The sequence below is a fragment of the Mandrillus leucophaeus genome, unplaced genomic scaffold (genome assembly GCF_000951045.1).
Source record: "Mandrillus leucophaeus isolate KB7577 unplaced genomic scaffold, Mleu.le_1.0 Scaffold337, whole genome shotgun sequence".
In the NCBI taxonomy this organism is placed as follows: domain Eukaryota; kingdom Metazoa; phylum Chordata; class Mammalia; order Primates; family Cercopithecidae; genus Mandrillus; species Mandrillus leucophaeus.
The window spans coordinates 1,723,674-1,738,269 of record NW_012103554.1 but is presented as its reverse complement, the minus strand read 5'-3'; the positions used below and the strand labels follow the sequence as shown (position 1 = coordinate 1,738,269).

At 44.4% G+C, this 14,596-nt stretch overlaps 1 protein-coding gene across 2 annotated transcripts in view; it reads right to left on the bottom strand.

The window, feature by feature from the left end:
* Nucleotides 1-14,596, bottom strand: part of AKAP12 (A kinase (PRKA) anchor protein 12) — a 142,395-nt gene that overhangs the window by 34,590 nt on the left and 93,209 nt on the right. Inside the window, exon 1 of one of the 2 annotated variants that reach the window (XM_011988725.1) lies at nt 10,261-10,615. The exons of the other annotated variant lie outside the window; for it this stretch is intronic. Coding sequence (XP_011844115.1) covers nt 10,261-10,285 — 25 coding nt within the window. The 5' untranslated portion in view covers nt 10,286-10,615. Of the gene's footprint in view, nt 1-10,260; nt 10,616-14,596 lie in introns of those variants that run through there. 2 annotated transcript variants of the gene reach the window in all.

The following is a 14,596-nucleotide window of genomic DNA, read 5'->3' as shown; positions in this document are numbered from 1 at the left end:
GAACTCCTGACCTCAGGTGATCCACCTGCCTCAGCCTCCCAAAGTGCTGGGATTATAGATGTGAGTCACTGCGCCTAGCCAGAATAGCTATTATTAAAAAGTCAAAAAACAGCAGATGTTGGCACAGATGTGGAGAAAAGGGAACGTGTATACATTGCCAGTGGGAATGTAAATTAGTAAGAGAGCTATAGAAAACACTATGGAGATTTCTCAAGGAACAAAAAACAGAACTACCATTCCACACAGCAATCCATTATTTGGCACCTACCCAAGAGAGATAAAATCAATTTCTCAAAAAGATACATGTTTCTTGCAGCACTATTCACACTAGCAAAGTCATAGAACCAACCCAAGTGTCCAAAGTTTGACTGGATAAAGAAAACGTGGTCCACATACACCATGGAATATATGCAGCCATAAAAAAGAAAGAAATCATGTCCCTTGCAGCAACATGGAAGGATCTGGAGGCCATAAACCTAAGTAAAATAACTCAGAAAGTAAAATGCTGCGTATTCTCATAAATGGTAGCTAACCAATGAGTACACAGGGACATAAAGATGGAAATAATAGACACTGGGGACTCTAAAAGGGAGGGAAGGTGGGAGGGAAGTGAGCGTTGAAATATTCTATTGAGTACAATGTTCACCACTCCCGTGATGGGTACACTAGAGCCCAAACTTCACCATTATGCAATATATCCATGTAACAAACCTATACACGTATCCCTGAAGCTAAACTAAAAATAAGGCCAGGTACAGCGGCTCACAGGGCTGTAATCCCAGCACTTTGAGAGGCCGAGGCAGGAGGATCACTTTGGGGTCAGGAGTCTGAGACCAGCTTTGGGCAACACGGTCAAACCCTGTCTCTACTAAAAATACAAAAGCTAGCTGGGCGTGGTGGTACATGCTTGTAATCCCAGCTACTTAGGAGGCTGAGGCAGGAGGATAGCTTGAACCTGCGCGGTGGAGGTTGCAATGAGTGGAGATCGTGCCACTGCACTCTAGCCTGGGTGACAGAGTGAGTCTCCATCTCAAAAAAAAAAAAAAAAAAGTGAAATAAAAAGAAAATGAAAATCTCTGTTCTTAGTGTCCTCACCTATAACATAAGTCGCTTACATTATAGGTGAGGACACTAAGGCTGGTTATGAGGATGACTTATCAGTTGGCTTTCTATAAAAATAAAACTTTAATTATCATTACTTTTTGCCAATTCCAAACATAATCAGTATAAATTGTAGAAGACTTTAAAAACACAGAGAATAGGGAAAACTTTTCATAAGGACAACATCCAGATAATCACTATTTGTTTTGTTTTCTGAATAGAGTCTTCAAAACTAAGACCTAATTGCTGCAAAATTTGTTTTTCTGTCCCCATGGTTAGATAATGTCAAATCTTCACCATCACGCTTTGTCACAAACATTCCCGAGTAGAAAATCATTGTCCAAATGCCTGAATGAGTTTTGGACAGAAGAGGGCAGTATTGAACAGCTTTCAGCTCTGCTGAACCAGAAAGCTCTTGATTTTCACGACCAGAAGTCACTGAAAATCACATACAAAAAGTTGAAGACCGGGTGCGGTGGCTCACGTCTGTAACCCCAGCACTCTGGGAGGCCGAGGCGGGTGCATCATGAGGTCAGGAGATTGAGACCATCCTGGCTAACACGGAGAAACCCTGTCTCTTAGTAAAAATTAGCCAAACATGGTGGCGGACTCCTTTAGTTCCAGGTGGCTGAGGCAGGAGAATGGCGTGAACCCGGGCGGTGGAGCTTGCAGTGGAGATCCTACCACTGCACTCCAGCCTGGGTGACAACTATTCCGTCTCCAAAAAAAAAAAAAAATTGAGATGCACTCTTTTTTATTTTTTTTTTGAGACGGAGTCTTGCTCTGTTGCCCAGGCTGGAGTATAATGGCGTGATCTCGGCTCTCTGCAGCCTCTGCCTCCAGTGTTCCAGCGATTCTCCTGTCTCAGCCTCCTGCGAAGCTGGGACTACAGGTGCCCGCCACCACACCCGGCTAATTTTTGTATTTTTAGTAGAGACAGGGTTTCGCCATGTTGGCCAGGCTGGTCTTGAACTACTGCCTCAGGTGATCCACCTGCCTCGGCCTCCTAAAGTGTTGGGATTACAGGCATGAGCCACCGCGCCCAGCCGAGATACACTTTCAAATCCTGTAAAGTTGAATGTGACATTGTGCCTATTTTTAACACCTTGACTTCCAACATCAACATTTCAAGGGGAGAAAAGAGGCACATAGTATGTATCGAGTTAACTCCCTATCTTCTAGTTTTCTTTATTTGCACCATGTAAAGATGCAGATCCCTTTTCTGTTTTTGTTTTTGTAGAGATGGAGGACCTCGCTATGTTGCCCAGGCTGGTCTTGAACTCCTGGCCTCAAGCGATCCTCCCACCTCAGCCTCCCAAAGTGCTGGGATTACAGACATAAGCCACAGAGCCTGGCCAGATGCAGGTCCTTTACCTCAAGTATGGCTCAAAGGTGGCCGGGACCCTTCTTCCTGTGCTGGCCTCCCCCTCCTTATCTCCTTCACTTTTTTTTGCTTTCCCCAGCCCAACTGTACATGATACACCAAAATCACCCCCATATTTCCCAGTTTCTTGCTGCTGGTAAAGATTGCCAAACAAGACCATCATCATTCCCTTCTAGTTTGTGGCTAGCAGAAACCTTTGAAAAAAAATTTTTTTTTTTTTTTTTGAGACACAGTCTTGCTACGTTGCCCAGGCTAGAGTGTAGTGGTGTGATCTCGAATCACTGCAGCCTCCACCTCCTGGGTTCAAGCAATTTTCTTGCCTCAGCCTCCCGAGTAGCTGGGACCACAGGCGCTTGCCACCATGCCTAGCTGATTTTTTATTTTTAGTAGAGACAGAGTTTCGCCATGTTGGCCAGGTTGGTCTCAAACTCCTGACCTCAGGTGATCCGCTAGCCTCGGCCTCCCAAAGTGCTGGGATTACAGGCGTGAGCCACTGCACCTGGCCTGAGAAAGTATTTTTACGTGCTCCCTGCATGCTGGTTGTGAATGAGTTAAAGATTGCAGCTTAGTGAGCACAGTGGGAGGCTGTTAAATGCATTATAAAACAGTCTAAAAGATGTGGGGGCAGCAGGCAGGAGAGGCTCAGACCAGAGGCTCAACCCACTCCCACTGCTGGGAGTGAAGGGAGTAAGTGATTGATAAGAGGCCTCTAAAAATAATGGAGGGGGCTTCCAGGACAGGCAGCCAGTGCTCACCCATGCAGGCCTGGCACAGTGGAATCCATTCACAGCCACACGTCATCACAGCCTTCTGTTAGGGCGCTTCTTTTAATTCAAAACTCCTACGGAATTTTCATCTGCCTTAGCTTTGTCTGACTGGCTACAAAGAGGAAGATCAGAAAGCTCCATCTTTGATTTGGGATCACTGATATGGGGATGTACTTTTTGGTGCCCCTAAAACCTCCTTTGATTTTGGAGTGGCCTTTTCCACACAATGTAGGGTTTTTTTTTTTTTTTTGAGACGGAGTCTCGCTCTGTCGCCCAGGCTGGAGTGCAGTGGCCGGATCTCAGCTCACTGCAAGCTCCGCCTCCCGGGTTCACGCCATTCTCCTGCCTCAGCCTCCCAAGTAGCTGGGACTACAGGCGCCTGCCACCTCGCCCGGCTAGTTTTTTGTATTTTTTTAGTAGAGACGGGGTTTCACCATGTTAGCCAGGATGGTCTCGATCTCCTGACCTCAGGATCCGCCCGTCTCGGCCTCCCAAAGTGCTGGGATTACAGGCGTGAGCCACCGCGCCCGGCCTCCACACAATGTAGTTTTTAAACTCATGTGTGACTGAATGATCCCGCTGTTTTTAAACACGCGGCTATCCACCCAAGTCTCTCCGATGCCCAGAAAGCCCAATCGTGGTGCTCACGTACTCACTGGTGCTGAGGTTCAGTTAGAAACAACTCCAGCATCCCACTAGGTCACAAAGATGGCCAAAATGTTAAAGGGAGTGGTCGGTGTGCCCCTTGTAGAAGCCTCTGGAGCCCGAATTCATAGGCACCTCTGTCTTCGTACTGTCCTATTAGTCACTGGTCTTTTCCCACCCTGTAGACACTTCAAAGGGCAGGAAAAAAGACTAATCCTTCCAACAGGCTACACACCCATGTGTGATACATGTCTTGATTGACAGGTCTTTCGACATCAATCATTAGTGAAACATCATCATCCATGCCTTGTTTCTCAAGAGAGTATTACTACAGAAACCAGATATTTCTATGCCCTTCTTCTGGGTGGAGACACCTAATCACATGCTTGTGTGAGACAGGGTCAACATGCTGAAAATATTACTTGGAAAAGATAAGATAATTTTAAAGAAGCTGTAGAAAGAGCTTTCATTCACTTAATTTTCTGAATATACCCAAGAAGGAGGGATCTCTGCATGGATGTAGTGCATATAAGACACAGGGCTGGGCCGGGCGTGGTGGCTCACCTCTGTAATTCCAGCACTTTGGGACGCCAAGGCAGGTGGATCACAGGGTCAGGAGATCGAGACCATCCTGGCTAACATGATGAAACCCCATCTCTACTAAAAACACAAAAATTTAGCCGGGTGTGGTGGCGGGCACCTGTAATCCCAGCTACTCAGGAGACTGAGGCAGGAGAATCATTTGAACCTGGGAGGTGGAGGTTGCATTGAGCTAAGATCATGCCACTGCACTCCAGCCTGGCGAAAGAGCGAGACTCTGTCTCAAAAAATAAAAATAAAAAAAAAATAAAGACGTAGGGCTGGACATGCTACTCAGTAGGGTCCCAGCTGCTTGGGAGGCTGAGGCAGGAGGATCGTTGAGCCCAGGAGTTCCAGGCTGCAGTGATCTATGTTCATGCTACTGTACTCCAAAACAAAACTTTAAAAAAGATGAAGTAAAAATAAAGACTGGATATGGATGAAGCTACTTCATGCTATAACATTCCGGAAGGAAAAATAACTTGAAGTTACCACTGCCAAGACCTTGGGTAGGCTTTTTGCTTTATGTTTTTCTAAGATAAATGAAAGTTATTCTTAATAATAAGTGTGGAAAGTGAAATAGAGAACAAAAGATACCTTCTGGAGTGAACACCTTTCACCCTATTTTTAAGAGTATAAACTATCCTCAATTACTACATTATAAAAAAATTATAACACATGTTTAATAATAACAAACAGCTTGTTTTAAAATTTAAAATTTTAAAATTTTAAACAGCTTTGTCATAACAAACCACTTTGAGGTTAAAAAAAAAAGGTCTATAGAATATTAATGGAGTCAAATAAATGTGAAAATATATGAAAAGTTGCATCTTTAGTGATGTAGTAAGAAACCAAAACTTGAAATCATTTCATGTACAAAAATCTCACTTTGGCCAAGAATTACTGAAGTGTTTCACACTGAGGTACCTGCTATTAACCTAGGTTTGTCTTCAGATAAATGGTCTGTGAATCCCAGTTTATCAAATCAATGTCCAGGTCTATAATGTGTATGTGCAAATACACATTTTCCTTTAGAAAATATCCATAATCTCCCCGTCCCCAAAGCTGCAAAGGCTCCATGATCCCAAGAAGGGCTAAGCTACAGTGGTCCCTGCTGGCTCTGCGCTCCCTGTCCCCAAGCTCCATATAATGTAGAGACGGCCCACGTGTTCAAAACCTGGAGCATCGTCTTTCTTTTCTCACTTTTCCAAATACTTAGCGACTAAGAGAGAAATTATACATTGTTTTCTTTTACTTTAGAGGCTTAAAAGAAGAAAAAACATAAAGGAATATGTTGATTACATATTACAAAATGTTACTGTTTTTATCCAAACCTTAGCTATCAGGTTTCAGTGACACCACCACCATCATTTTTTGTTGAGAAAAAGAAGCACGATATTGCAGAAACGACATGTTCATTTTTCAGGCTTAGTCTCACCAGCGCTCCGCATCCCCAGGCACATCAGGACGGCTTACAGTGACATCTGGAACTAGTTATCTTTCCCCCAAGATTCGTAGCATTGTCCTGGAATTTTTCCAGGAATTCTCTGCATTCTAAGTCCATCCCTTATATGCTACACACCCAACTTCCCTTGTTCTAAAGCTCATTAACCAGAAAACCTCCAAGCGGAGATACATTCAAATTCATAGAAGCAAAAATCCCATACAGAAGCATATAGTTGACATCATCATTGGACCTGGTGTTTTTTTTGGGGGGTGGGGTGGGGACAGGGTCTTGCTCTGTTGCTCAGGCTGGAATACAGTGGCACAAGTGATCCTCCTACCTCAGCTTCCTAAGTAACTGGGACTACAGGCACGGGCCACATTGCCCAGCTAAATTTTTAATTTTTTTTAGAGAGGAGGTCTCCCCTATGTTGACCATGCTGGTCTCGAACTCCTGGACTCAAGCGATCCGCCTGCCTTGGCCTCCCAAAGTGCTGAGATTACAGGCATAAACCACAGTGTCCAGCCCCAATCCCTGGTTTTTATATTGATGTTTCACGATCCCTTAAACATCTGAGCGGGCATGTAAGAATGTGGACGTCACTAACACAAGTATTAGCATCTTCACAACGAGAAAGAGGTCTTTTGCAAGGTACTCTACAGTTATGCCCTTACTAGCTGTGAAACCTTGGGTAATTATCAAATCATGAGAAACTTGCTTTCGCGATAGAAACGGGGTTACAGAACCACTTTTTGCAGGATTATTGTGAGGAATACATGATAATGTCCACAAAGTGCTGAGAAACACCTGCCAGACTAGGCGCTCAGGAAGTGTTCGTTATTAATCTAGCAGTTGTGAAAGTATCAATTTCGTGTCTCCAAAGTCTCTTGACAAGGAATCTGTCTCCATAGCAGATGGGAAACACTCATGTGCAAGGTATTTTTTTCCTCTTGTAAAAATTATTTGCATCGGGAAGTGCATTATACATAATCTAGAACTAACACGAATGTTGATTCTTCCCCAGTTTCTACTTTAAAGAATAATGTCCCTATTTCTCATGATACTTGACAGTTTGCAATATCAGTATTATCAGTGTCAGTAATGTAGGTGACTTAGAGAAAACAGAAAAGGTACTTGCTTAATTTAAAAAGCATTTTTTTTTTTGGCCAGGCGTGGTGGCTCACGCTTGTAATCCCAGCATTTTGGGAGGCTGAGGCAGGGTGGATCACCTGAAGTCAGGAGTTCAAGACCAGCCTGGCCAACATGGCGAAACCTTGTCTCTACTAAAAATACAAACATTAGTGGGGCGTGGTGGTGGGCGCCTGTAATCCCAGCTACTCGGCAGGCTGACGCAGGGAGAATTGCTTGAACCTGGGAGGTGGAGGTTGCAGTGAGCTGAGATCGCGCCACTGCACTCCAGCCTGGGTGACAGAGTGAGACTTCATCTCAAAAAAAAAAAAAAAAAAGGGATTTTTTTGCTGGCATGCCATTTACAGTTGAATGGGGAAGGGGATGATCATCGTGTCACATCACTTATTCCTTGTTTCTAAGCTAACTTATTGCAAATGAGATGTGAGAGAAAGAGACCCCAAGAATGGCAACAGTATGTAATGTGAATAAGCAATCATTTCATAATTCAATTTCCACTGCATTCATTTTAGTGGTTTGTGTAAACTGGGTTGTGTGTGTGTGTGGGGGGGGGGCGGGGGAGGGATAATAGTATTAAGTGATAGCTTTTCCTTACTTTCAGAAATGCAAACTCATTCCTAAGTAGTTCCTATAAAATGCCATCAGTCCCGTTAATAAATGGTAAAATTTAAACACACGCCTCCTAAAATAACATAGTGCTAAAGAGAACTACAATAACCTTCTATCGTATTTAAGTGAGTAATCCCAAAGACGCAAGAGACCTTTCAGATTGCACTAAACCTTACTGTCAATTTTTTTTTTTTTTTGAGGCAGAGTCTTGTTCTGTTAACCGGGCTGCAGGGCAGTGGCACAATCTCGGCTCACTGCAACCTCTGCCTCCCGGGTTCAAGCAATTCTCTTTGCCTCAGCCTCCTGAGTAGCTGGGATCACACGTGCACACCACCATGCCCGGTTAATTTTTGTATTTTTAGTAGAGACAAGGTTTCACCATGATGGTCAGGCTAGTCTCGTACTCCTGACCTCATGATCCTCCCGCCTCAGCCTCCCAAAGTGCTGGGATTACAGGCGTGAGCCACCACGCCCGGCCACCTTACTGTCAATTTTTAAAGCCCTCATGGCTTTTCAGGATTCCGAACAACTATTTAAAGATGATGATTATGAATCTTCTCCATCAGAATAACTTGCGGAGGAAAAACAGCTGAAACTCCCTTTCATTTTTACTTCTTCCACTACATAAGATTTCTTGCTGTTAAATTTTTGGAGTTAAGATTTTCTCTGCACTTTCTTATTACCAGGAAAAAGTGCAAAATTTTGCCACATCCTCCACACCCACACTGTAAGAAAAGTAAATTCAGAAAGCAATAGAGTCAATTATCTGATTTTGCCTTAAAAATTAGTCCTTCCCACTATTTCCATTCATTTATCCTTCCATTGGGGTTATCTGAGCCAACTATTAAAGGCCCCCTCAAGTGTTCCAAGTTTATTAACCTTTAATGACTGCCAAAACTTTAGACCACCTTCTTTTACCATAGGAATCTCAGTATGCAACTAACTGAATGGTGAATATAATAAAAATCATATTGTACCCAAAAAGTACTCAGAAAAAAGTCATGATCTCAGAAGCACCACCCCGAGCTGTGACTCCCTATAATACACCTTTGCATATTCCATTCATAGAAAAATTAATGATTCGGGGAAAAAAAATGGAGATTTTCGTGTTTTAAATTTTTCATTTTGTACAGTCTGTTCACTAATAGTTTCGAGATATGGCATAAACTTTCAAGCTGGGTAAATGGTAGAAAGGTTAGCCAAGTCAACTTGGGGGGCGAATTTTAAGGAAATCTCAAAGAAAACAAGCTAATCTATAGGAAGTGAGAGATAATTTTAGTATTGCTGAACTTTCACATTCTTTTAAATTACACAGGAGCGCATGCCTTTGCAGGAGCAGTTGCACTGAGAAAATTTTAAGTCCTAGAAATTCTATAGTTGCTTTAAAAAAAAAACAAACATGTAGGCCAGGTGCGGTGGCTCATGCCTATAATCCCAGCACTTTGGGTGACTGAGGCAGGCAGATCACGAGGTCAAGAGATCGAGACCATCCTGGCCAACTTGGTGAAACCCTGGTTCTACTAAAAATACAAAATTAGCTGGGCTTGGTGTGCGCCTGTAACCCCAGCTACTCGGGAGGCTGAGGCAGGAGAATCGCTTGAACCTGGGAGGCGGAGGTTGCAGTGAGCCGAGATCGAGCCACTGCACTCCATTACGGCGAAAGAGCAAGACTCCATCTCAAAACAAAAACAAAAATAAAAACAAAAGTAGATTTGGCAGCAATGATCACAAATATTTAAAGAAGTGCTGTTCCTATAAAGTTAAATTCGCAAATGCAGTTTAATTTTCTTGATGAGAGGAAGAGAAAATAAGCAAGTGAGGCCACAGTACAATGGCATAAGACTATCAAGTCAAGTTAGAGGAGCCGTAAGGGCATTCTAAAAGTTTCATGCATAGAAGTTATTTGTTAGAAGTAGGCATTCAATATTATAATTCATATGACCAAATTCCTAGAAAGTAAGCTAAAGAAACATACTTTTAAAATACTATTTGTTGCTTAGTGTTGCTTCCTAGCCACCAATTTTATAATAACGATGGCTTTATTAAAACCACCACTTAAAGCAGAGCTTAAATGTTAGTCCCCTAAACCACCCAGTGTACCTTTATTCAAAGTTCCTAGTAAACAAGTCAAAATGCAAACACTTGTAATTTGCCCAGAAGAGGAAAGTATTTGGTCTACGACTACGGCAAGAGATTAAGCTTTCACAACTTATTTTCAAGTTCACATACATCTGACATATTTCTATTCGGTCGGCTGCTGCTGTTCCTCTCCACATCCCTGTCTCCCTAAGGGAAAGGTACAACCCCGAAGAAAATATACTAAAAGTCTCCCATAGGCACAGCCAAGAAGAGTCCAGCTCAGCCAAAAACGAAAAGCTGAGATTGTTTGATTCTTGCTGAGCCCAAGAGAGAATGTTCTTCTGATGAAAAACTCAGCACACGGAGAGAAATAAATGCCAATAACGGTCCAGCCACTGACCTCCCGGGCTCCCCACCAAACGCGCATTCGACGGAAGAAAGCCCTTTTCGTGCCCCGTGCCTGCCGTCCGGGAAGGACACAAGCGACCTGACCTGTGCCTTACCTGTGATGGTGATGGTCCCCAGCATACTTTAAGTAGCACTACTGTACAGGAGATCAGCTTAGCGGGTCCCTGCCCTCTCCAGCAGACGCCTCGTCTCCTTCCTGCCAACCCCGGGTGGTCTCGGTGGGATCAGAGCGGACTGAGCGCCCAGCCACTCCCGGAGGATCAGGGAGAACAGGAGGTGCCCTCGGAGCTGCCGCAGCGAAAAGCGGAGCGCGGATGCATTTCCCCAGATAATTATAGGCGGACCCCCACCCACGCCCCCACCCAGCCACCCACACGCGGGCTGGCGCTGGCCCCTCCCTTACTGCGCTCCATGACTTCGGGAGCGCAAACTTCCCGGCCCGGGCTGCACAAGCAGGGGGTCACGTGCTTCACCTTAAAGCCCTCCCCCAAGCTGGGCTCTGTGAGTGGTCAGCGGGCTCTGCAGAGTCCCGGGAGGGTTTAAAGGGTGCTGGGCATGAGTATGATGCTGGAGCGGCCGCATTGGATCTAAACGGTTACCTCATTCCTGGCACCGATTTACTAATACTTCTGTATCTCAGCTTTTTAAATCATTTCAAGGAAATAGCCACACAGACATCAAATTCTCCCTCCATTTTAAAGACTGCATTCTGCATCCCTCTGTTTGTTTAAAGATTGGTGTGCTGCAAAACACCTCCCTTCTTGGCATCTGTAGCATTTTATATTTTCACCATCTGTGTCTTACACATACACACGCGTTGCACTGATCTGAGGATTGGCAACTCTCAGTAGTGCTGTTTCCTGAACTCCTTCTTTGAGACGGGCTGTTAGAGGTGAACTTGTTCCTTCTAACAAGTGCTATCTTCAACACTTGACCAAGGTAACTTTTCAAAAGCAGACTTGGGCGTGAGGTCTTTTTCTAAATGGCAGAAGTTAGCTCATCTTTCAGATCAAACTACGCCATGTTCCAATTTTTAGACACGATCACATCTCTAACATGCAAGCACACACCTCGGAATTCAAAGCCTATGTTAAAAGTTCCGAAGATTTCAGGCAGCCCTAGAGCACTTCAATTCTTTCTCATTGAAGCTTCAGGTTTGTTCTTTGCAAAGACATAAGTGGCGAATGAGTTGGTGTAGTCTCACAATTTTAATACACTTTTTTTGTACGCCAATTTTTTGTTAGGGTAGGTCCTTTAGGTCCCCTGGGTTTGTTCCCTTCTTTCATCCTTTCCTTATTTCATGCCTTGCCTGCCTGACCCCATTAACACCAGCTCTTCCCCTACGCAAACAAAAAGCAAAGTTTTACTATTGCACTTCTCTTCAGAGAATGAAGATCTTGTTCATTACTGCTTGAGGCAGGGAGGAGGGAGGGGAGCCTCGGCGTGGACCACAGTGGGCACAGCAAAGAGGAGGGTGGGCCAGGAACAGGAGAATCAGGGAAAAATGGAAGTCCAGGAGAGCTGGCTAGCATGGCACGTAGTTGCGCCTTTTGGGCACCAGGGGGCGCGATGCACCACACTCAGGCCCAGAGTGAGCAGCGTAAAGGCCACTTCCTTGCTGGTAATTGGACCTTGTTAAAAAAATCAGCTTCAGCCTCTCCAAAAACCTGGCTTCCGTTTCACATCCTGGCAAATACTCGGCCTGGCGGGAACAGGGAGTGATGGGCCTTGTCCTGACTTAGTAAGATATTGCCTGGAAGCTGACTCCCAGACCGAGCCACTGAGCCAACCTTTTATCTTCTCTAGAGAAGTCTCAACTCTAGTTCACAAATTGCTCCAATTTTAATAATGAGTCTGGTGTATGTGAAATGCTGCTGGTACTGAACATCCCTCTGGAGTCCACAGAGCCAACGGGGCAGGGAAGCTTGGCCATTCCTCTCCTCCCAATCCCAGCCCCGGAGTGTCCTGGCTGTGCAAATCATGGATAAAGACATCTTGGGATGTTGTATCAGGGGCTACATTAGTAAGTCCCTTCCCCAGAGATGTCCCAGGAGCCGTGGGCGATCTGGGGTCTGAGGGTTTGGTTCTGCATCATTTCTCAGCACCAGTGGTTGGGGACAACACAGGCTATCATCTGGTGCTACTTCTGAAATCGAGTCTGCCCTTGCAGAGCAGAATGAATCTCCAGCTCCTCTCCTTTCTATCAGTCCAAATTCTAACAACAGGGCAAACAGCAGCTATTCCACTGAGCTGGGTAGGAAGAAAAATAAAAACACACAAAATGTCACTAGTTACACATTTAATACCCTAAACAACATTTCCAAAGGTCACCATACTGCTGTTCAGTTTTGGCACTGAAACATTTCTTTTTTGGACATTCATGAAGACGCTAACGCATCTGATTTGATATTCTTTTTTTTTTTTCTTTTTTTTGAGATGGTGTCTTGCTCTTGTCACCCAGGCTGGAGTGCAATGATGCAATCTCGGTTCACTGCAACCTCTGCCTCCTGGGTTCAAGCAATTCTCTGCCTCAGCCTCCTGAGTAGCTGGGATTACAGGCGCCTGCCACTGCACCCGGCTAATTTTTATACTTTTAATAGAGATGGAATTTCACTGTGTTGGCCAGGCTGGTCTCGAACTCCTGACCTCAGGTGATCCACCCGCCTCAGCCTCCCAAAGTGCTGGGATTACAGGCATGAGCCACTGCGTCTGGCCTGATTTGATATTCTTAAAGAGGCAATTAAAATCACAAGGCAGAGCAATAGATCATGTGGCAAGTTGTAGACTCTCTCAGCCAATGGGTTTCCTTTGATCTCTACCTCTAAGAATGATCAAGGACAGGGTGCATGGCACAGCTGCCAATCAAGCCTCTGTGTGTCTGCATTTACAAAGAAAAGTCATCCATCAGGATAAAAGCAGGAGTAAAGATGACACCTAAGGTCACTGTCCAACGCAGGAGACTTTCTTTTATCATTTCCATTCTCTGTTTTTGTTAAATCAGGATTTTTAGAGGAAGACATCACCAACCAAAGTGAGAATTACAGGAATTAGAAGAAGAATTATAATTATAGTAAGAATTATATAGTTTTGCTGTGTAATACATAGGCAGATGTTACAAAGCATGTTTTCCCAAATCTGAACGGTTAATTCAACAAATATTTACCAAGTTGTTGCTCTGTATTTATTATGTGAAACACCCAGGGATCTCATTAGATACTGTCCCAGGCCTTGGGGAGCTCGCAGGTGGTGGACATGCCCAATGGCAGAAGTGGGTGGTGGACACGCCCAGTGGCGGGAGGGGGTAGTGGACACGCCCAGTTAGTGGCGGGAGTGGGCAGCTCCAGTTTGGCTCACCTCTGAGGTAGCCTTGGGTCTCTGAAGAGATGAGGGGACACTCCCTGCCTGGGGCACAAAGGAAGGTGGTCCACAGGGAGAGACCAGCATGGGCAGAGATACCAAAAGCTGGACCTTTGGGCAATCATGAGTGGGTTCCTTACAGCTATGAGGTTCGGAGTTTACTTGGGGAGGTCCGGGGGTTAGGGGGTGGGGGGAAGACAATACTGGAGATTAAACTAAAAATATTTATAAAGGGTTCAGAATGACATGTTAAGGACTTTGTAACAAATTATCCATTAAAAGTGAGCAAAGAATCTGAGTAGCCATTTCTCTAAACAAAATACACAAACAACCAATGAGCACATGAAAATATGTCCAACGTTATTAGCCCTTAGAAAAATGCAAATCAAAACCACCTCACACCCACTAGGATGACCTTAATAAAAAAGAAAAAAGACAACAGGTTGGGTGTGGTGGTTCACGCCTTTAATCTTAGCACTTTGGGAGGCCGAGGTGGGTGGATCACCTGAGGTCAGGAGTTCGAGACCAGCCTGGCCAACATGGCGAAACCCTGTCTCTACTAAAAATATAAAAATTAGCTGGGCATGGTGGCAGGAGCCTGTAGTCTCAGCTACTCAGGAGGCTGAGGCACAAGAATTGCTTGAACCCAGAGGGGCGGAAGTTGCAGTAAGATGATATCGTACCACTGCATTCCAGCCTGGGTGACAAAGTAAGACTGTCTCAAAAAAAAAAAAAGACAACAACATAAAGCTGATCTGCCTGGTTTACAAAACGGGCAGGTGGCAGGGGGCAAGGAAGACCACAATAACAAGGAATGGAGAAATTGGAAACGGTACAGCTGCTTTGGAAAATAGGCTGGTAGTTCCTCAAAATGTTAAACATAGATTTATTATATGACCCAGCAATTCTCCTAGACATATACCCAAGAGCAATGAAAATATACACCTGCACAAAAACTTGTCCATCAATGTTCATTACGGTATAATATTCCTAGCAACAAAAATTGGAAGCTATCTAAGTATCAACTCATGCAGAGATAAATAAAATTTAGCTTATCTAATGGAAATGGGTTAG